At 48.1% G+C, this 24,094-nt stretch overlaps 1 protein-coding gene across 1 annotated transcript in view; it reads left to right on the forward strand.

Moving 5' to 3' along the window:
- The window catches only part of Slc2a9 (solute carrier family 2 member 9), a 110,472-nt gene that overhangs the window by 60,495 nt on the left and 25,883 nt on the right, over positions 1-24,094 (forward strand). Inside the window, exons 7-10 of the mRNA XM_032916787.1 lie at positions 1,362-1,549; positions 9,361-9,471; positions 18,132-18,233; positions 20,158-20,233. Coding sequence (XP_032772678.1) covers positions 1,362-1,549; positions 9,361-9,471; positions 18,132-18,233; positions 20,158-20,233 — 477 coding nt within the window. The remainder of the gene's footprint in view (positions 1-1,361; positions 1,550-9,360; positions 9,472-18,131; positions 18,234-20,157; positions 20,234-24,094) is intronic.

Genomic DNA, 24,094 nt, shown 5'->3' on the forward strand with positions numbered 1-24,094 from the left:
TCTGGTACTAACAGAAGATGGTGGGGTGGAGGGGTGGGGCTTAAAGATGCAATAAAAATGGAGGAGGGGATGCTGGGAAGAGAAAATTCAGGGAATGAGAAAGCCTGACCCTGGAGCTGTCAGCAAGGACAAGGCTGTGCAGGGAAATTTTGATGAGCTCTGTGCGCTGAATTTGCCTGAGAGCTTCAAGGTGAATGGGATAGGGGATGAAGTTTTCCATGTTTTGGAAGGAAAATATGCAAACTCTAGGCCCGTTTGGTAACACAGATGTTGCATTTTGAACTTGGAAGAAAACCCTCAAACTTCAGTGGTTTAGTGTGTAGTAAAAACCCAGTCACTTTTTCTCCTGTACGATTAACCAGTGCTGGCAAAACCATTATATGGCAACTTCCAAAGACATGCTTGGGTATCCCTGAAGCCCTCCTGGGCTCGCTGCCTGGAAAATCTGGAGTGGCCTTAGCTGCTTTACTTTTCTGCTTAAACAGAACCATTCCACACAGCCGGGATGAAGGAGCCAGGTTATTAAGGACAGTGCCTGCTGTGTGCGGAATGGACTCTCTGCAGGAACCATCACCACTGCTACCTTTCTCTGTCGGGGAGGACAGAGGGCAATGAATATGGAAGCCTCCGCTCCGAAAGCATGCTGTGTGATCTGGCTGTTAGGATCTCAGGGGTCGCTTTTATAAGGGTTAAAATATGGCTCCTCCAACGGCTGAAAATTTGCAATGCTTGACTTGGGAATACATCTGTCAAGAGAATGTGTGGGCCTTCGCTCTCCTATTCCACTCAGGGCATCCACATTTCAGAGGATCACATGGAATGAACTAATGAGGGTCGTTAAGTTCAGTCCTCTTTTTACTCATAGAGGCAATTTTGGGGTTGGAAGCTTGTGTGTGGGTGACTGTTAACCTCTCTCTAGAAATCCTCAGTGAGAAGGGGCCAGACAAACAGGAGGTGCTCAATGAAGGTTCGCCTGAATATCAGTTCTGGCAGGCGAGCTCTAATAAATAAAAGTTTGACATGCTTGATGCTGTGTAGTTTGTCCCTTGCTGTGAGGGTCAGGACTGTACAGACTATAAATGGAGACAACTGTCCTGGGAGATGGATTTGAATGCTGGGCATGCTCTGCTTTTCTGGGGAGAGGGATGCTGGTTGAGAGACCCAGGTTCTCTCTCAGCCCACTCGGCGACTTCAGGAAAGTTGGTGTCTGTCTCTGGGCCCCTATCTTCCTATTTCTAAACAGTTTTCGTACAGATTCCAAAGGTCTCTGATGAGCATATGTCCAGACAGTGGGGCCCATCCATTCAGGGCCAACATCCTAGATGGCCAACATCCCGATCCCTGCCTGTCCTTCTTCACAGCCTTCCAAACATTCCTGGGGAAAGCAGATGTCTCCCAAGAGCTGGAGGAGGCCCTGGCTGAGAGCCGTGTGCAAAGGAACCTTCGCCTGGTGTCCGTGTTTGAGCTTCTGAGGGCACCCTTTGTCCGATGGCAGGTCATCACTGTCGTTATCACCATGGCCAGCTACCAACTATGTGGACTCAACGCGGTGAGTATACACACACACACACACACACACACCCACACACACACACACACACACACACACACACACCAGCACCAAAGAGAACCTGAGGAAGACCAGGATGGGGGTGGTTCAGGGTGTGATTGCTAGATGTCTAACTTCAAACCCAGCTCTGTAAGCCTCCACCGAGCTGAGCCTTTGAACATCTGTGGAAATTGCCTTGTCCTCAGTTCCTATCTCTATAGAGTGGGATAGAAGGATATGGAGCAGACTTACCCACACAGTGTCCAGTCAGCAGCAAACAAGGTCGTCTGTCCTTGCACTGCCACCAGCTGTCCTACTGTGTCCCTGGAAATCCATCAGAGTCATGGCTCTCAATAAACAGACACAGGAAGTCAAAGGGACAGAGGATCAACATGGCTTAAATAGAGGCAGTCTTGGCTGTGTTGTCATCAGCTTTTTGAAGTCTGAGCTGAAACCTACCTAGAGTCCCCAGGCCTCTAACTCTCTCCACTGTCCCAGAAGGTAAAACCCCCAAATTTGAGAAGCAAGGAAGCTGGGTGTGATTGCTTCTTTCTGGGAATCGGAGTGGGACACCTCACCTCGGGATGTGGTCAGTTCTCATTCCTGAAGGGCTGCACACAGGCTTCTGGGCACACAGCCCAGGGAAGAGTCACTGTGGGGAAGGCCTCAGAGGTCCCAGATGATTTATACCTGCTCAACTAGAGCCCGGCACATCCTACTGTCATTCAGGTGGCACTCGGGTGGGAGAGGGTGCGACAGTGACGCCTCCTGTCCAGAAGTGGGGAAACAGCTGCCTGGGAAGATCGCAGCCACACATTCTGCCAAATTTCAACAGCTCTCGATTCTATTTTTGGAAACGCTGGTGTAAAAATGAGATCACTTTGTTCCCTAGTCATTTTTGCCTTTTTGCCTTGGTTCCGTCAAGTGAGAAGAACTAAGAGGAGTCAGGGAATCAACAGCTCAGCCCAGAGTGGCCACTGCTCGTTCTACAGCTTCCTCCCCTAGACAAACTCAAGGTCAGGTGTATCAGACTCTCAACAATGCATTGTTTCCTAAGGCCCACACCTAGAGTCTTAAGGACATGTGGAATCCATGCTTACTGAGGCATTTAGATGGAGAGCCATGCCGTTCCTGGGTAGAGCCGTCTCCTTCCCCAGGATCTCATTTCCCATTGGTAACGGATGAATCATGCCGGATACCTTCAAGCCCCGCTGCTCAGAGTTGTGGCTGGTGGGTTGTAGGGAGGCAATTGTTTCTACCTTCCAAGCTCATGTGCGTTCCCTGAGACAGCACAGAGATCACCAGACTGAGATTGTCAGATGGTCAGAGTCCTGGCTTTCCACGTGGCTGTCCCCATGAACCTATAGCCAGAAACCTCGGCCATCTGCTTTCTGTGGCCTGACTATGCCCTCAGCTATGTCCCTGATCAGGAGCCATTAGTGGTTTGTAACAATGGAAGCTTTCCTTCAGGCCCCACTGCTATGCACAGAGACACTGAGATATTTTCCCAAAGGTTCACAGCTAGACACTGTATAAAGAAGGTTTGAACACCAATTGTCTGAACCCCAAGTTTTAGGTACTTAAGTCCCAAGCAGAAAGGGTCCTCAATGTCCCACTCAGATTATTCCACTTGTGTTTTTCAGGCTGTCCCCACCTCACCCCTAGACAGCTACAGAACACATCTTCTCCTGTTTTATAGACAAATGGACACATGCTATTTAGTTGTAAATGCCAGCCATAAGCCTGACACCCTGACTTGGGTCCAGGCCCACTCCTGCACTGCAGCCTTCTCCTCCACAGCCCAGAGGCCATATAGCCAAGAGCTAACCCAGATAAAAACAGTAGGTGGCTTTAAAGTATGCTCTGTCCCTTCATGATGACTTAGATGATTATGATCCCTTGGGAGACACTGGCCCCTCCTGCCAGGCAGGCACCTTCCCATTGATTACGTTGCTCTGTTCCCAAGGAGTCCTACAGGGTTGGGGGGCATCATATGTACTTCTTAGATGAGAAAGACATTGTGGTTTATAGATAGCTCAAGGTCCAACGTGGAACTTGCCCTGTCAAATTACACCTGGTCCTATTTTATAGACAAATCAGACAAGTTACATCTTCTCTAGACCCTACCTGAATCAGCCAGCCCTAGCTGATGAGAGAGCCTGCCTCAAAGAACAAGGTGGACACCTGGAATGACACCTGAGGTTGCCCTCTGCTGACCTAGACACTCATACACACATACACACACGTGCACACACACATACACACACACTGCACTTGCACTAGGCTAGGGCTTCTCAAGGCCAAACCATTCACATCTGAGGCTGGAATACTGTCTTAAGGCTGCATTTTAGTGTCATCCTTGGCCCCTGCCCAGCTGCAGCCCTGAGGGTCAAACTGCCCTGCCTGAGAACCACCCTATGAAATAGACCTTATGTGTTTCTCGGGCCACTGATGCCAGAGTCCCTGTTGGCTTCTGTGTTCTCTAGGTTATGCCAATACTGAGTTAACAACCTTTAGTTACTTCGAAATTCCTTTTCCATGTTGGGCTGTTTGTCCCCTTTCAGTCACCTATCAGACAGACACTTGAGTCAGGGTCAGGGTTTTCAGCGGTAGTGGCTCCAAGTCCCTGCAAAGAAGAGCTGGGCTGTTGGGTCACACTGATCCAGACGCTCTGGAGACTGATGCAGTAGCCTGAGCGGCCATTCCCATCTAACACATCAGTAATGTTATCTGCGGCCGAGCTAGCAGAAGGCTAACAGCACATCGCCTGGCCATGTGACCTCTAAGACCAGCAATCTTAAAATAAAGATCAAGTGAAGCTAAAGGGCCTTTAAGGTGTCAGCCCTCTCTAGTCCTCTCCTTCCTCTCAATACAAAGGGACTCTTTAAGAAGGAACTGTGAGGTGGGGAGAGGGCCCAGCATGCAAAGTGCTTACGGTATGCAAGCTTGAAGATCTGAGTTCCATCTCCACAACCTAGGTAAAAATGCCAATATAGTGGCATGTGCCTGTAATACCAGCACTGGGAGATAGACAAGTGAATCCCTAGCCTGTCACCCTACTTTAATCAGCTAGCCCAAGCTGGTGAGAGAGACTGCTTCAAAGAACAGGGTGGATGCACCTGGAATGACACCCGAAGTTGACCTCTGACCTAGACACACATGCACAGCACACACACACACACACACACACACACACACACACACACACACACACACACACACAGAGAGAGAGAGAGAGAGAGAGAGAGAGAGAGAGAGAGAGAGAGAGAGAATATGATAGCTTGTCTAACATCTGAGTTGATGACTGATGATTCAGGGCACTCCCGGAGGGCATTTGATGGTCCAGGGCTTCTACTTGGTAGCTGTTCCCATCTTGTGTTTGTCTTGTGTGTGGCCATTTTCAAACCTGGTCTCTTTGAACTGGTTTAGTCCCAAGAGACCCTTACTGTGCACATCCTGGCCTGCAGCCAAACCTAATGTTTCATGGCAAAGCTCTTTCTAGAACAAGGATGGTTAGGGAAAGCACTCATGCTTTTAGCTGGGACCTGAGAAGGACACACAGAAAATGTAAGTAGGTTCTGCCCAGCAGGGGAAAAGCCTAAGAGAGCAACCAAAAGATGTTTAATAAATGAGCAGGCCTTTTCCTCCTAGACCTCAAAACACAGCCATAGATTACCGTGTGTGGGAAATACCCACCCCAGGGTAAAGCATAATATATAAATGGATTACATCCCTCTAGTGTGCCCATTTCTTGTCACCACTGGACATTTAAAAATAAAATCACAGCACTGACGTCCAGAGGCTTCAAAACACTTGTCATTGTAGGTCATGCTTGTCCTTGCTTTGGAGGTCAGGGGTCTTCAAATCAAATCAGGCCCACAGTCAATCCTGGACATTGTGGGAGAAAATCCATTCTCAGGTTTCTAGGAGCTGCCTCCTTCCCTTGGCTCCTGGTCTCCTTCCTTCATCTTCAGGGTCAGCTGCAATAAAGTATGTTTGATTTTCTCTCCCTTCATCCTCTTCCACCCCTACACCTTCTTTCTCCAGCTCTGTGTCCTCATTTCTCCTTCATAAGGAGTGATGGCATTTACGGTTCACTCAGGCAATCCAGCAAAAACTGCTTCCTCCAGGGCCTGACCGTGTTTAGAGTCAGACTTGCTGTGTAGACTAAGATGCCCAGATTCTGGGATTAACACAGATGTTTTGGAAGGACCATGGGTTCTTCCATGTCCAGCAAGCATGTCCAGCATTATCTTGCTCTGGGTATTACAATTTGAATGTGGACTGTCCCCACGTGAGAGGGCACATGGCCCCTAGCTGGTGGTGCTGTGTGTGGAGACAGTGGACAGCTTAGAAGACAGAGTCGAGCCAGAGAAAGTGTGTTCTTCCAGGTCTCAGGGGTCACAACCCAGCTTCCCGTTTGCTCTCTACTTCTTGGTCTATAAGATTGTAAGGAGTCTCTCAGCTCCACGAATCCCACCACAGCAGACTGTACCCTCTCAAACCACAAGCCAAAAGCAAACCACAAAAACCATCCACTTAAGTCACTTCTTGCTAGCTGTTTGGTCACTACCAGAACAGTTACTTATATGCTGGACAAAGATAAGCCAGGCGCTAACATTTGTTGGCAAAGGTCAGACCAAATCTCTTGGCCCGTAGCCACCGTGTCTACAGCCAAGAGAAGATAGAAGAGTTACAAACCCCAGGTTACAGTGGGGTGGTCTGTAACATGATGTTTACTGCAAGAAGAATGGGTTCCCAGGGGCCACCTCTCTACTCTGGTGTCATTGCATAGGGAGTGGTCCCTGCTTTCTCCTCAGGCCTCTCACAGATAGAATGATTGCATGGCATGCTGCCTCATCGAAACACTGTGCCAGGCTGAGAGTGAGGCATTAGGAGACTCAGAAAGACACCAGCCCTATCCCTTTGGGGCTCTCCAAGGATACACCTCCAAGGAGGAGGGTATCACAGATGCCTTTCACAATGACTGACAATGGAGGCTCTTTTTTCTAAGGAGTCTGCATATCTCCATGGGGAGATGGAACCATCTAGAAGGATGCCTATTGTTTGTTATATGAAGGTTTTTCCTGGCTAATTCAGCATGTTAGAACCACGACAGTAGGGAAGCTGAGGCAACCTACAGACTTGACGAGATGGGGGGCCGCTCCGGCTCTGTGATTCCGTGACTCTGAGTGTCCCGGGCACTTTCTTCTTTTTCACAGGGGCCTGAAACTGTCCGATCCTATCTCCTTCAGTTCATACAGAGGTCAAGGTGAAGGCAATCACCTCGCTTCTTGAAATGAAGGTGGGGGCAGGGTGCTACATGGATCAGGCAGAAGGGGACAGGCAGGCCCTGTAGACCTCACGAGCTCTAGGCTGGGGCTGGTGGGGGAAGGGACAACTCCTGCCTACTGCTGTCTGGATGCATTTAGCAAGATGGCTCAGTCCTCCTCACAGCCATTCTACAGTAGACACAGAATGGCTTGCACACTGACTCCCACCACTGACTTTCAACCTGCTGAGGATGTCTGCAGCTGTGCCATTTCAGGGAGAATGGGAACTCGAGACATAAGGGGTCACGGGGGCCGGAGGAGCTGAGATAGCATAGGACTGGAGAGTAGCTTCTACGGGAAAATATTCTCCAAGTGTTGACAGGGGGCTGGAAGCTCTGCCTCCCTGTGAGTGGAAGGCACAGAGCCCTGTGGCACTAAAACCCACAGTGACAATAAAGAACATCTCTTAATTGAGTCTACAGTCGTCTAACTGTGACTGGGTCTTGGAGACCATGGCCACCCCGCGGGGACGTATCCAGGGATACTGTGGGTTCTGAACCATAGATAGCCTCAGAGCTGCAGGATCTGGTGGGCTAGTGAGGTATTACTGCCTCTGTGCCCTGCAAATGTGGCAGCCATCATTCATTCTGACAGAGCCTAAAGTCCTAACTCCCCTACCCATTCAGTGGGGATGCAGATAGCACAGGGCAATGGGTCCTTACTTCGTGTGAACATTAAAACCCATCTCTGCCAACTGATCCAAGGATTAAGCCAGTAGCTCATTTGCACCGTGTCTCTGGGTGTTTGGGAGACCCTATGAAAAGTAACCTGGCACTGCAAACCTAACCAACTGTTGGATACAAGTTAGTCCTGGTTATCCCTCCCTGGGCATGAACGGCTTCTCAAACAAGTGTTTGTAACAAGACAGATTAGAAACAAGGGCTTATTCACACAAGTATCAGGGTAGTCCAGCCAGTGCGGTGCCTGACATCAGAGCTGTGGAGACTGGCTACACAGTCTTGATGTTTCTACATGTGAGCCAAGAAACAGTCAAGAAACTGCACGTGTGTGTGTGTTCTGTGTATGTGTGAGAGAGAGGGGTGGGGGAGGGGAAGCAAGAGACAGAAAGAGAGTAAGAAGAGAGTAAGTGGGTAGCAAGAAAGGAGAGAGAGCATATATATATATATATATATATAATGTGTGTGTATGTGGAGAGAGAGACAGAGAAACAGAGAGAGAGAGAGAGAGAGAGAGAGAGAGAGAGAGAGAGAAAGCAAGAGACAGAAAGAGAGTAAGAGAGTAAGTGGGTAGCAAGAAAGGAGAGAGAGCATATATATACAATGTGTGTGTGTGTGGTGTGTATGTGGAGAAAGAGATAGAGAAACAGAGAGAGAGAGAGAGAGAGAAAGAGAGAGAGAGAGGGAGGAAGCAAGAGACAGTAAGTAGCAAGAGATGAGAGAGCTTAGGGGAGAGTAAGAATGTGAGGAGTGAGGTAGCAGGCTTATGAGGGAGCCTGGAGGCCAGCATGAGCTTTCATAAGCTGATAGGCACCTCAGGAAGCCTTATGCCCCTTACCCAGAGGTACCAAAAGTGATCCGTTTTGGCAGAAGGGAGTCAGTGTCACAAGCTCCTGAGGAATGTTGGCTTTTATCCAACTGCCAGAGACCTCCTCTCCTCCAGGTTGAGCTCATTTCTGGATATTTGGGTTGTCTTTGGGGTTAGTTTTCTTGGGATCTGACTCTACATGTACAGTTACACAGACCTCAAGAATATCATTTCTACCTTGTGTATTATTGTAGATTCATCATGGCGGTTTCTGCTGGGTCATAGTAAAATGTTTTGTGGAGCAGAAACAGTTTCTGAGTCTCACAGAGGACACTGTTCCAAGGATATTAATGGCCCAAGAGGGCTACCAAGGCTCCAACCATCACACTCATCATCCTGGCCACACAAAGGAAAGCAGGAAAAAATAAACAGTGAATATGAGACTATATCTCTTTGATAAAGTTTCTCTAAAGGAAGAGGAGGAAGAGGTGGAGGTGGGAGGTTGTGGCCTGTGAAATGGCTCATCCAGTAAAGGTTCTTGCTACCAGGGACCTGCATTCAACCCCTGAGCCCCACATGGTAGAGAGAGAGAACTGACTCCTATAACTTCTTTTGTGACTTTCCCGCCCCCAACACACACTGGCCCCGCCCCCATAATAAATAAATAAGCAAGTAAATAAATACATGTAAGATTCAAGTAAAATATGAAGCTTCGTGCTGACCCCACCAATATTTCCTATTGCTACCTGTTCCTAGCTGCAAGGCAGTGAGTGTAGGAAGCAGTGTCTTAGGTGGGCAGATATCATTCCCAAGAATGCAGGAATCTGTTAGTGAAGGGGGTGGGGGTGAGGGGCACCATATGACTACAGGGCAAAGTTTGCCTGTGACTCTGGACTCAATGGCAAGGTGCAGAGAGAGCTTCACACCTTAGTCCAGCATGGGGAGGAGGCTGAGGCCTCTGAATGACCTTCCTTGATCTTTTCTGCATCACAGATCTGGTTCTACACCAACAGCATCTTTGGGAAAGCTGGGGTTCCTCAGGACAAGATCCCATACATCACCCTGAGCACTGGAGGAATTGAGACGCTAGCTGCTATCTTCTCTGTAAGTCACTGTGGGTTCCTGAGAACGCCATAGGGGCTGGATGGCACACAGGCATCCAGGGGACCTACTAGGGTTTGCTTCATGAGGGCGGGCCTTGTCAGGGGACCCGATCTGGATCTGGGAGAGGCTTGCTCTCTACAAACCCTTAGCCCACTTAGACTCTTCCTCCCTGTATCTCAATGCCTTGAGTCTCCAATCAAAACAAGCAAAACTCTTCCTACCTCTGGCTGTGTGATGCTGGTCAGGGTAGTCAACCTTTCTGAGCCTTATCTTCTCTCTTGATGAAGCGTTCACATCTGTCTTCTTGAGGGAGTGTGGGTGGGCTGTGCTTCACTCTGTAGATACAGATTCCAGCCCTGGGATTCTTCAACAATGAAAGAGGTATGAGTGGACATGTCTGATGTGGCAGAGTGTGAGTGCTGACTGGAAAGAGATACTTGGGTGTCCAGTCTCCCTTGCCAATCCCCACCAACAAGAATGATGTCAGCACAAACAGGCAGATTCCCTACCCTCCTGCTGATTTGTCAGTAGATACAGTATTTCTCCTTGCCTTTCTGGCAACCAACTTCTTAAAAATGGATACCATTAGAAATGTAGACGAGTGATGTTGGAGCTCTTTCCCAACCTGCTTTTTGTTAGGGGGAAAATATTTCAAAGCTTTGTTATTTGCACGTGTCGCCAAATTCTGTCTCCAGCTGTAGACTGCACCAATCCTGTTATTAACTCCAACTGTGATCAATAGAACTCAGTCAACCTGGGGCGGAAGTGGTGGAGGAAACAGAAGAGGGTTTGGAGTTTGGGTTTTTGTTTTGTTGCTATAAGAAATCAATACCAATGTATTGGGACCAAATTTGTAAATATCCAGAAAAGTTAAAAAAAATAAAGAGATTGCCTCTAGTCAAGCTGTGAGGGGTGGTGTGGGAAATGCCCACCCATCTGGACTCTGTGTACAGCTTTGTTCTGTGCCTGGGAGGCTGCAGCCCTGTCAACATCCCAGCCTGAGTTCTGCTCTTGTAACAGAGGCTGGTGCAGAAGGACTTCCCTTCTACTATTCATCCAGCCACTTTAATGGGGTCCATCATATACACAGAAAAGAGTGCCTGAAAAGCTGCTCTGGTAACCCAGGCTGTATCAGTCTCCAAAATCCTGGGCTCCACTTCCTTTCTTACCCTCCACCCACAGGGTGGGGTTATTGGCGTCTCTATTCAGAGAACAGATGGATCGGGGTCAGGCGACTCTCTAGCAAGTTGTTCAACATCTCTGTGGTTCCCTTTCCCTTTTATATAAGGACATGTCCCTGCCTCACAGACATAGGATGGGGCAGCAGGTATGAGTGGACATGTCTGTGTATGTGGACAGGTAAGTCACACCCTGTCACCTAAAGTGAGGAGAACTGGACAGCTCCACAATCCTATCCCTGACGTCCACTTACCTCTGAGGTGGGCTTAGGGAAATTACCATACATCTCTAAATGGATCCACACATTTATAAAATTTGCTTTTGACCCTGGCCATCTGTGGCAGGAAAAAAATTAATGGGTTCCAAAGATCCCCAGGTCTGCAGTCACAGGACATGAGATTGGGTCAGAGGGAACTTCATAGGTAGGAGTGAGGGTTTGGAGATGCACTTGGGTTTATCTGGGCAATCGGTGAAGCTGTAAAGTGACAAGGGAGGAGGTAAAAGGTCAATGAACAGCAGGCAGAGGCAAGATGTGAGGCAGAATGGGCACCATTGCCGCCTGGTCTGAAAGATGAGGAAGGAGACCGAACACGGAATCTGAGATTCCCTAAGAAGTAGGAAAGCCACTCTTTTCCCCTCCAGAGTCTCCACCCCTGTAAGTTTTCTCCTGTGAGATCTGTTCTAGACCTCGACTGCCCAAAGCATAAACTACTACCCTTGAGTTGGTCTAGGCTGCTTGTTAAAGTAACAACGAGATACTTTAACTCTGCAAGAAAGAGTTGTCATGGAAACAAAAATCAAAGCCTGTGGCAGCTCCCCTCCTCCCCCAAACTCAACATTCAGCGAGTCCTCTGCCTTTTTCCAGTTTGTGTGACCTGCTTTTCAGGGCTACACAGACAACTCCATCCGATCCTTCAGGCTAATTGTCTATCAATAAAAGGACACCCTGATTTCCCCCACTCTCTTCACTGGGATTTTTGACAGTCTATTAAAATGGCTCTAAGGCCTATAAAACTGAGACGGAAAGACGCTCTCATTCTTTTGATCTGCCGTTAATTTGGGCAGCGGCCATCACTCAGCAGCTTGCTGGCTGGAAATAATTGCCATCTTGCAGAACAGCTGGCTTTCCAGACTGCGTTTGGGGCTTCAACTGTGCTGTTCAGATGACTGAACTTCCAGGGAAGAAGTGTCATTCACCCATGAGGATGAGGGTCCACCGTGATTGGGCAGGGGCTGTGGGGAGCCAGCTCTACCTTTGGTAAGAGGCACAGGCTGTGCTATTACAAGTCAGGGGCAGCATCCACAGCACCGTGGTCTTGTTTGTGGCAGCACAGTTTGGAACTGTGCTCTGTTGGACTAAATGCAAATCTTTAAGAGTTTCCAAACTTCCCAGGAGTCCTGAGATTTCAGTGTCACAGTCTGCATTCTCTGTGGCCATGCTGTGAGATACTGGATCTATTGTATACAGAGTAAAGGTGAGGGTGATGGGGCACAACAGGGGCATGTTTGGGCTCAGTGGTTTCCCAGCCCTGTTGTTAGTCATGACCTGGGGCCAGTTTTGGGCCAGATGCCTAGTTTTTCAGACCCCTCCTTTCTTCTTAGGGAATGTTGGTAGTAACAGATCACACCAATTGTTGAAGACTACACTAAGCTCAATGGAGACTCAGTACATGTCATTTGCAATGTGACTTCCTAAAACTCACACACTGAAATCCCCAGTCCTCCCCCCCACCAGTGTGACCTCATTTGGAGACAGGTCATTGCAGGTATTGTTGGTAAGCTAGGGTTGGGTTTTTTCTGGGGGTGAGTTGAGCCCCCAAATTCATTGTCTTTACAAGTAGAGAAATTTTGGAAACAGACAACTACAGGGAGACCACCAATGAAAGACAAGGACACCAGAATGGAGGAGAAGGCCAGGGCAGATCTCAGAAGGCAGAGGAGGTTTTGGAATAGACGCTGGGAAGACTGGGATGGGCTGGAGCAGACCCTGAGAAAACAGGGGTGGAGCTGAGACAGACCCTACCCTGTGTCATCATATACAGGAAGCAAGGCTCTTGATCTTGGAGTTAAAGCTTGGGAAAGATGAAGAGTATCTGCAGTCTTAGTTGCAACACTGTTACTGCAGCTGTGGAAACTAAGGCAGTCACTGATGGTTATTTGAGACCAAGTCCCAGTTCACAGAACAAAGCCTAAAGGGACCCAGCAAAGGAGACACCCCAGCAGGTTAAAACAGAACCAGTCATCTGCTTTGGCCCCACCCTACTCTCTGCAGATGTGAGCGACTGCTAGCAGCCTCCTCTGAGCTGGACAGTTCTTGAGAATTAGAACCCCGTGTAGGAACTGGACACAATGCTCAGCGCTTGCAGATCTGACAGTTTCTATGACCGTCATGCCCTCTGAGAGTTCATTCATGCATGAAAGTGAGATTTTGGTCTTAGAAGATACTCTGCTCTCTGTTCATCCCAAGCTGGGTCTTTTCTAATTCTGATTCCCAGGCTCTGACTCTTGCCTGGCTGACTGGATGCCTGAGGAAGGTTGCCCCCAGTGCCTCAGACACCTCAGGGAAGTACCACTGGGGTCAGTTGGGTCCACTTGTTTCTGCTTTTACATTTTGGTTGAATTATTGCAAGCTTGTTTCAAAAGACATTACAACCTCCCCCCCAAAAAAACAAAAACAAACAAAACAAAAGAAAAAGTAAGCTGCAGACTGGGAGACTGTATAAACATCTGAGAGGGAGCTTGTGTCCTGCATATGTAAAGAACCTTGAGAAATCAACAAGACCAACTGTTCTCTGAAAGTATTCGAATAGATCTTTACCAAAGGAAATTCTCAAAGGTCAAAAGGCACAGGAAAAAGTTCTCAGTGCCATTGGCCATTAAAGAAGTTAAAATACACAACAAAATCCTGTCATTCACAGGACAGACAAAATTTAATTCCTGATAATTCCAAATGTTGCCAAGGAAATAGAGCAACAGAAACTCTCACACTACTAGTCAAGGTTAAAGTCATATTACTCATTTAGAGAACATTTTTGATAGTTACCTATGCACTTACCATCCCATGCATATGTATTTACCCAAGAGAAACAAAACCCATGTCTACATAGATACCCATATGATGATGTACCAGAGACCAAACTTGGAAGCAACCTAATATCCATCAACAGGTGTATTGAGAAACCAGTTGTGGTATATCCACTCAGTGGAATATTGCTCAACCATGAAAAAGAACTATTCATGTGTATCACAAAGAAAATAGGTCTCAAAAACGTTATAAGACTGTGAAATTCTAAAACTGTTCACTCTAAACCCAGTGCTTCTAAGTAAATCAGGGGCTGCCTGGAGCTGAGGGAAGGGACAAAGGGAGTCTTTTGATGGAGGTGGCATTTTCTATATCTCAATTTTAGTTATAGTAATAGATAGCAAAATTATAACTCAATAAAGTTAACTTTTACAATTCTAACCAGAACTATTTTGCCACTGCTATCTGCCCAAAGGTCCCAGAACACTGACAGGGAAGGGGCTTCAAGGGGACCTTACAGCACAGAGTCCCCAGAGGGCTTCTTAAAGCACCAGAAGCCTGACAGCTGGTTCCCAGTTGACACAAGTAACCTTCAAGAGCAGCTGTTCATCTTGAGTTAGTGTCTTCCTGACAGCTTTAGTGCAGGGTAGGAATATCCAGTCACATTAATTTCTTCAGACAGGTTGCACTTCAGTAAGGTCTGGAGGAGGGAGCGCATTGATGCCCTGACCCAGTAGAACCAACAGGGCCCTTTCTTCATTCCCTTTTTTGTGAAAGCTATATCCTCAATAGGCTTCTTAGACCAACCTTCCTGCTGCTGCAGCCCTTTAATACAGTTCCTCAGGTTGTGGTGATGCCAACCATAAAATTATTCTGTTACTACTTCATAACTGTAATTTTGCTACTGTTAGGAGTCATAATGTAAATATCTAATATGCAGCCCCTGTGTGTGTTGGGGGGGGTGTCATGACCCTCACAGGACCGGAACTTCTGAGCTCTATCATTTCTTATGAAAGGAACATGTGCTAGCTCCAGGCCGACCTCAGCTTCCTGCTTCCTCAGTGACCTGAAAGAAACCACAGCTCCTCCCCAACAAAGCCCCTGAATATTGAGATCATAGTGTAAAATATTGGTTCTTTGCTAGCTTGTATTTGGGGGACATTTCCAAATGTTGACATTGTGTCTATCTCTGTGGAATGTGACACATTGTCCCACCTGAGTGTAACACACCAGAATCTTGGATTCATAGCACAAGGCAGGTTCAGCCCACTGGAACCACAGAGACTCCCTGTGTAACAACCTGATACATTAATCTCCAACTGTGACATGCTAACCTCGGCACAGCTGTTACATGTGTCAGAAACAGAATCTCAATGTAACATGCTAATCTCACTGTGACCTGAGCCCCTATGCCATATGGAAGCTTGTCCCTGGCAGCCTCTGCTGACTTCAGCACCTTGTCCATCAGGGAGTCTAGCTTAGCTCCTCTGAGATACTGAGGAGACAAAGCCCTCCATTCTCCAGCTCCTCCCTCCTCCCTCCTCCCTCCTCCCTCATCCCTCCTCCCTCCCTCCTCCCTCATCTCTCCTATCTGCTTCTCCCTCCCTTTGCCTCTCCCTCTACTTCTTTTCTTATTGCCTCTCCATCCTCTTTCCCCACAAAGTTCTGCTCTGCTTCTTTTGTGACCCTCCCTGACCCACATAACCGAGTGAGCTCATTGCCCCTCCCCCCTCTGTTTTCACTGCCCTCCCATGCACACTGCATATCTACCTTGCTCACTCCATCAGCAAAGAACCCATGGCCAAGTGTGCTCCTGGATTCTGGGGAAACAGTGATGTGAGGGCTTCCAGGGAGGGTGGGGAGAAAAGAGGGTCAGCCGATGACTCGGTGCTCTATGCATTCAACAATTGGACATGAAGATGGGACACTGGGATGCTACAAACTGGGGGCTTTGTCTGTTTCTACTTCGGGAAACTTAATATCTTCGGAACTAGAAAAGATTCTTCAGGAATCCCTGCTTCACCCCTTATCAGCCATGTGCCTGGATAGCTTCCCAAAGTCTTGGTTTTGTTTTGTTTTGTTTGTTTGTTTGTTTGTTTGTTTGTATAATGGAGACAAAGAAGGCCTGTTTCATGGAGGTATTTGTGGGGATTAAGTGATTCATATTTGGGATGTGTTCAGTGCACTGCCTCCAACAGAGTGGATGCTCAGAAATGACCCCTCTCCTGTCACCTAGACTAATCCTGTGGCTACACAGAAAGAAGTTGATTCACGAAAGGGCTGGCCTTCCTGTTCAAGGCCATGGGACTAATTAAAGGCAGGAGCGAGAGCAGCCAGCCAAGCCATTCTTTGACTGACAGTTTCTGCTTTGATGCGCAGGCCCAGTTGCTCCTGAATTAAGTGTAGGCTCAGCATGCTTTTCCTCTTATCTCACAGCTACCCTGCAGAGATGCTACCACCCACACCTCCCAGGTGGGGAGACTCAGGCTCAAAGAAGTTCAGTCAGTCAGTCAGTCAGTCAGTCATCCATTCTACATACAAGGAAATCTGAGAGGCAGAGCCAAGACTTGAGCCCAGGTCAGCCTGTCTTCCAGCCCCAAGTCCCTCTGGATATCTTGGCTCTGTTCTCTTGGGTCAGGTTCCCAAGAGATGAAGGGTGGAAGGCCTGGGCCTGCAGGAAAAGGCCCTTGCAACCAGTCAGGGTATCTCCACCTGCTACCAGTCCCTGACTATTCACAAAGGCCCCTCCTGTCCCAGCAAACTCACTCCTGGGTGACCTGGTCCCAGACTGCTCCCCATAGCCAAATGGTCTGAGCTTTCACCTGGCCTGCAGAACTGTAGTCTCCAGATAGCAAATGCTGTTCACGCCCCAGTTCCTGCTCTGCCTAGATTGCAGCTCCCATTTATCTGAGAAGAAGGTCCACCCCAGGCAGCTTCTGGTCACCTGGCTTCTGGTGACAGGGCACTGACTCCCTGCATTGAAACTCCAAGGCAGAGATCCCAAGGCTTCTGGACCTTGTCCTTCTTCTTATCACCTGGAGCTGCCAGGCAAGAGGTCACATACTCAGACCTCATGGCCCTCAGCAGTGTCACTACTTCTGCTCGCCCAAAGCAGATGGCTTGGATGGATGGCTGGCTGGCTGGCTGGATGGATTAATGGGTGGATGGAAGATGAATAGTAGATCAATGGGTGGGTGGGTGGATGGATACATGGTGGATGGATGGTAGATGGATGGGTGGATTTTGAGTTTTAACTTAGTGTGGGTTTTATTCTGACATTTTTACACATCATTTGTTCTTGTTGATTTTCCCCAGTCCTCAGAATGGCCCCTGCTTTCTTGTCACAGGAATTCTGTTATCCCCCTTTCTCTCTCCCTCCCACTTAAGATTGCTTCCCCTCCCTCAAAAGACTCTAAGTCAGCCAACCATAGACACCTGCTCATCCATGTTCCTTTCTGCTTTATTCCCGGAAGTAGCCAGGAAGTGGAACATTCCTTACAGATCATGGATAAGTATGATGTGGTACGTCTGCATGAGGGAAGAGCTGTCAGTTAAAGAAAACTGAGATCCTGACATGTGCAGGAAAACGACGGAGCTGTAGATATTTATGTTAAATAAAATAAGCCAGATTCAGAAAGCAAGTATTACAGGTTTTTCCTACATGAAGATCATGCGTGTTTGGGGGAAGGGTATTAGGAAGAAGACTGTGAGAGAGGAATCTTCCCACCTCCAAGCCTCTCCCTAACAAGCTCTGCCTCCTCCAGGAAGCCCCTCCTAACTGCTCAGTTGAGATCAATCATGAATCTTGACAATACCTTGGGTTCAGTTCCTGGCCTCTTCATTTTCTGCTGTGTGACCTCTTCTAGGTTAACCCATCTCTCTGATCCTTGATATTCTTTCTTTGTGAAGCATTGGGGATGGGAGGGCATGAACCTAATAGAAACATCAAGCAATCCCCTTATTTAATCCCTGCATCCTCTTGATGCCTGGAGGTGGGGCAGGGGCAGGTGACAGTGTTCCTGTTCCTGCCACAGAGACTTTGGGACCTGCAGTCTTAAGCTGAAGTCCAGACAGCTGCAAAGTGGTAGAGCCTGGATGTCTGTCTGGGCCTGCCTCACTCAGGCACTTGGCCTTCCGTCATTATCACTGTATTTTGTGGTCACTGCCCTTAGACACCTTGGTGGCAGACCGAAGAGTAAGTAGGAGGAGACCAGAAACAGTCCCAAAACTGCAGCTGTGGGGAGCTGGGTGGGAGGACAGGGCTGCTGGGGGTGCATACGGTTGTCTTCCTAGATCATACCAGTGTATAAAACCAGCCCTCCATAGCCTCCCACAGCTCTCCACCATCTTCCCAGGACTGCAGTCCCTCATGTATGGGCTCGAAGTGAAATAACTCTCTCTCTCTCTCTCTCTCTCTCTCTCTCTCTCTCTCTCTCTCTCTCTCTCTCTCTCTGAGTAGGGCTTGGTCATTGAGCGCTTAGGAAGGAGACCTCTCCTCATTGGTGGCTTTGGGCTGATGGCCCTCTTCTTTGGGACGCTCACCGTGACACTGACCCTGCAGGTGAGATATTGTGCCTGTCACATTCGTTTTAAGGGGATTAACAGGTAACTGGCTCTGCTGTCATCACTTTGGAGCCTTGTGGGTCCATCCTTTCAATAGACCCCTTCCTGTGAAGCATCTCTCCCCTGGAGACTCACCTCCAGAGCCCCGTAACTTGGAGACAAGAAAGGGCCTGCCACTGCTACAGATGAGCTGTGTTGTAGTGATCTGGAGTCCTCCCTTCCCTGTGCCTCAATTTACCTATCTTTGGAGTGGTGGGTTATGTTAAATGCCTCCAAGATACCCCTCTAGTTACGGCCTCCTTGCAAAGGGAGTACTGTCTCTGAGGTGGCTTCTCAGTAGCTCCCCTGTCACCTGGCTGTCCTTGTGCTGGAATCCCGGCTTTTCATTTACTGTGCTTCTGGCTCCTCTTGGGCTCTAGCTCTACAAGGGAAGGCCATCCCTGTACCTGGGATGTTGGGAGGAGTCACAGCATGTGGAAGGGGCGATGCAGGACTGTGTGTTTACACCTCTAGGTGCCTATATTTACACAGAGGAGCAGTTAGACCCATTCTCCTTACAAAACTCAGATTGTCTCCTTTGAAAAACTTAATATTTTATTTTATGCATATGGGTGTTTTCCCTGCATGTATGTCTGCACATCACATGTGTGACTGGTGTCCAGAAAGGACAGATCCCCTAGAACTGGAGTTACAGATGGTGGTGAGCCACCATGTGGGTGCTGGGAACTGAACCTGGGTCGTCTGCAAGAGCAGCAAGTGCTCCTAAACACTGAGCCATCTCTCCAGCCCCAGGTTACCTCCTTTTATGGAGGTAAAATCCGAATCATCAATACAAGTGATCAGGTTTCACAGCTGGATGAAGGTGAGGTGGATTGGATTCCAGGGTCTTTATTACCGACCCACGGCTTCCCTTCTGATCCCTACCCTTCTCAGAGCAACCTGCATTTATTGAGCACCTACTGGGTGTCTCAGAGCAACCTGCATTTCTGGAGCACCTACTGGGTGTTTCAAGCCAAGGATGCTGGTAAGTCTGGGTAGTCAGATATCCTAACATTTCAGAGTTCTAGAAAGAGGCAAAGATAGTTCTTCAGAGGCAGTGCTGAACTGGTTCCAGCTTGGGAGGCAATGTGTTGCTTGAGTTGGTATTTTCCCATATCCAGGTATATAGTTGTCCCGAGCTGGGCAGCTTTTCAGTGTCCTTGGACATCTGAGGTTTTGTGAGAAAAAGCAGAAGCTGCTCTGGGATCTTGTCTTTCTTCTGCCTCAAGCATCCCCCCCCTAATCTAAGTCTCACCCAAGAGGACCTCAGAGCTCTGCCTATAGATGAGTGACAGGCTCCCTGGACACGTTCCATGGGATGGCAGGAGTGTGAACATGGTGCTTTCCACAGGAAGAGTCTTAATTAGTCAAGTGTGACAATAGTTAACTCAATTGGCTCCGATGCCTTGCTTTAGAGCAGAGGTTCTCAACCTGTGGGTCATGATCCCTTGGAGGGTTGAATGACCCTTCACAGAGCTCACCAAAGACCATCAGAAAATGCAGACATTTACATTATGATTCTTAACTGTAGTTATGAAGTAGCAATGAAATAATGTTATGGCTGGGCCATCACCACAACATGAGGAACTGTAATAAAGGGTTGCAGCATTAGGAATTGAGAATCACTGCTTTCAAGCATTCAGTTTGCTGGGAATTGTGCACTCATTTATACTTCCTGATTGCTGGCAACTGTGGAATTCTGCTGGCATCATTTCCTTGCAACCCACATCAGAGAACAGAATGGCCGAGTGGTCGCCATTTGCAGCAACTGGGGCTCAGGGATATGAAATGGCCTGTCACACAAATGGAGTCAGGAAAATTAGAAAACTCAGGTTCCCTGGTTGGTCCACAGCCCCTCACCTGTTCACGTTGTCCTTCTGCAGGACCAAGCTCCCTGGATCCCTTACCTAAGCATTGTGTGCATCTTGGCCATCATTGCCTCGTTCTGCAGCGGTCCAGGTAGGACACCCTCCTGAATGGTGCCTGGCCTGGGAATGGGGAGAAGGGGCAGCCATCTCCTTATCCAGTGGGAAACTTAGGCCTAAGGGAGAAGCAAAGCCTAATGGGGGGAAGGGTGTGCCCCTGCTTGCTCATGGGCCTTACCTACGTGCAGTGGGCTATCTTTATTCTGTTCACAGAAGTCAGGTATAGGCTAACCCACAGCCCTGCTGATGGTAATGTCTAAAAGCCCAGTAATGATGAACCTGGGGTACCATATGCCAGGCTCAGGAATGGCTGGTGAGGAGCCAAAGATAATCAAGCTACATCCGTGCCCTGGAGAAAGCACAGGTGGCATGGGAAGGTCACTGATGGTGGTGGCAGGGATCTATGAGACAGGTGACAGGTTCATAGACAGCACTCTATGAACCTGAGAGTACAAACTCCCTCAGGGTTCCTGGCAGCTCTAGGGAAGGCCACTGCCAACAAGTAGCTGGTCAGAGTTCTGGCTGTAGACCTGGCCCCTATCTACCGCCTTGCATGGTACCAGCTAACTCTGGAGCCATGATTGGCGGAACTTCACTTAATCCAGTTCCACTGTTTCCTAGTCACGCGCCCACTGGGAAGGTTTGCTCTTGTTGTACTTTAGTTCCCTCTAACTGTTGGATGGAGTTTTCTTCATGGTCTTGCCATCTTCTGGTTTCATGTCTGTGTCAATCTAGAGCGTCCACAGACTGGTGCTGAGAGGAAGGATTAGGGCAGCATCCAACACGGCTGCGTGCTCTCCCTGACAGGGCTTCATAGCCTTTTTTTTTCCTCTTTATGTTGATGAAAAGATTGAATTGTGGAGCTGGGGTTCAGTTAGTCATGTATTGCCTGGTGTGCAAGATGACCCAGTATCTCCTAAATCAGTCGTGGTGCCATTTGTTTATTTGATTTCTAGCAAAACAAATGGAATTAAACCCGTTTTATCTGTTGTGATTTTAAATGGCTGTCATGTTGTTGGTTCCCATTTGTGATTGGTGGATGGGAAGCATTTGTTCTCATTCAAAGTTTTAGGGAACTATGATAAGAGGAGATACAGAGGAGACCTTGTAATGATCAAGGAAGCACCAGCACACACACACACGCACACGCACACGCACACGCACACGCACATGCATACACACACCATGAAGGCAGAGTATTCTGAATAGCTGAGGACAAAGGAAACACTGTGCTGGCTACACTAGATCCATGTCAACTTGACACAACCTAGAGATATTTTGGAAAAGGGGATCTCAATTAAGAAAATGCCCCTCACCACATTGACCTGTGGACAATCTTGTGGTATATTTTCTTGATTGGTGATGGATGTGGGAGGGCATAGCTTACTGTGGGCAGGCCTCCCATGGGCTGCTGGTCCTGGGTGCTATAAGAATGCAGGCTGAGCAAGGCATGAGTTAACAAGCCAGTAAACAACACCCCTTCACAGCCTCCGAATGAGTTCCTGCCTCCAGGTTCCTTCCCTGACTTCTCTGAGTGATGGATCTGTAAGCGAAAATAAAAGCCCTCTCCAAAATGCTTTCAGTCATAGTGTTTTATTGCATCTAAGACTTAGCTACGACAGGTACCTATCAGGCAGGGCAGTGAACTAGCAGGAGGATACATACCACATACTTCAACCTACAGATCAGGGGACCTAATCTTGTTTCCTCATATTGATGACCACCAACTGCTCCTCACTGCTCCTGTGATCTTTCCCCAGATATCTGTTGATATTAGACCCTCCCCCGCCCCAGCAGCTTTGAACATATAGGGAGCTCTCTTACCCTCCTGTTCACCAGTTCAATCCTGAGATACAATTGGCACGTTGAATAGAGAAATGGCCAGGTCCCTTTCCCCTTTTGATCCGCCCTCCCTGTGCTAGGGATAGAAATCTGCCCTCCCTGTGCTAGGGATAGAAAATGGGTTACAGGTGAACCTCCAAATTCTTTGCAAACAAGCCTTATTCTCAATTTATAAACTAAGAGAAAAGCAGTTCAGGTGGGTTAATCTCCTGAGTCACAGAGCTGAGAAATAACAGGGACTTTCACAATCTTGCCCTAAGACCCAAGATCTTAATGCCTTCATCTATACCTGGCTGGTGTGCAGTAAATGCTTGCTAAAACTTGAGGGGAATTAGGTACATTTTGAGACTGACCTGCAAAGTTAAAAATTACTAAGATTGCTTGGTGGCTAAAGGCACTTGCCATAAAAGCCTAAAGATAAGCTTTGGATCCCAGGACACACATGGTGGAAGGAGAGAATCCTCCCCCCACGCCCACCCCATACTCACACACAGGTAGTCCTTTGACCTCCACAAATGTCCCACATTTATGTAAACAAGTGTAATTTTTATAAAAATGACTCAGAGGAAAAAGGGCCTGCACAGAGATTTCTGGATCTGAGGAGGAAACTCCACGTGTTTCTTCTCAGAATGAGGTTCACCACTATCTTCCCCAATCTACCCTGCATGCATCTACACAGATTTTTGTCATTTCTGAGAGATCTTCTCAGGTGAAGATGACCCGGAAGTTCGCTGATTTTCATAGCTTCCATCAGTTCCTGCTTCAAAGATTGTCCCTACTTAGAAGTCAGAAACTGGCCTTGGGTTTCAGTTCTTAAATTCAGACACCTAAGTCAAAGCACTCAGTGTTGATAAGAAAGCTTTTGTCTCAGGGTGTGAAGTGCTCTGCTCCACACTGGGATCTAGGGGACTCCTCCAGGGAAGTCACCTGTACCCTACAAGCACAGATTAGCTTTTAGTCCTGATACTTCATCCCCAAATCCTGGTGTTCTCTCAGCAACCATGTCTTCCTAGAAAGCAGTGATCTCAGCCACAAGGTGGAATGGGCCTAAGACCACAATAAACTCACATTGACAGTGCCAAACCCAGGGCCCCAGGGAAATTAGAACTGTGAGAGCATTGGCATCTACCTAAGTCCTTAGGGCAGAGCCCCCATCCCAGGAGGATCTCTCTAGGAAAATAAGGAATGAGGGTGCTGAGAGACAAATGGTTGAGATACCCCCCACCAACAGTCATTAAGGAAATGCCAAGAACACAGGGACCCTCAGAAATAATCCTCCCAGGAGAACCCAGCAGTTAGTTCCCGACAGCCTCTCTCCTGAGCAATCAATTTAAGGAGACCTGACAGGAAGTTGAAATTAGACAGAGGGAAAGAGAAAACAAAGCAGCAGTTTCCTACTACATATTTTATGTGCGTGCACAGCCTCAAGGTGGCTCAGAGAATCTCATAAACAAGGCAGCTGAAAGCCTCACTTTGAAGAACAGAAAAATCTCTCTACATTTCATTTCCAGTTTGAAGGCGGACATGAGGGTCTGACATGTGGAAAGCAGAGGGCCTTAGTGGGAAGGACAGAGATACCCAAAATGAGGAGATCGTTTTAAGCTGGGAATTAGAATGGAGTCGAGCTGGCCCAATAGGATGTACCAGGTACCTGCTTAGCATAAATCTGATATGAAAAGGGGTCCCCCTGCTTGTCATAATGCCCTGGCCCTGTAGAGCCTTTCCCTTCAGGTAAAAGTTACCTGAGGGCTGGGGGAAGGACATACAGGAACCTTCCATCTATGCAAGCTAGAGTTCCACAGAGGACCTAGCATCCCAATTAAGCTCTTGCAGACCCCAGAGGAGAATCTGAGTAAGGTGATGGGAATGGAGGCAAATGAAACAGGTAAAACAGAGGGCCAGCCATGCCCTCATCCCATCTACAGAGGTGCTATTCCTCACCTGGGGAAGACCTTGGGGAGTCAGACTTCGCAGCAACCATTTTTCAAGGGGTTTCCAGAACAGGAAGGGACCAGGACTAATGGGTGCTCATAGTTAGCATTCTAGACTTATC

Source organism: Rattus rattus, chromosome 11 (assembly GCF_011064425.1).
Source record: "Rattus rattus isolate New Zealand chromosome 11, Rrattus_CSIRO_v1, whole genome shotgun sequence".
Classification (NCBI taxonomy): Eukaryota; Metazoa; Chordata; class Mammalia; order Rodentia; family Muridae; genus Rattus; species Rattus rattus.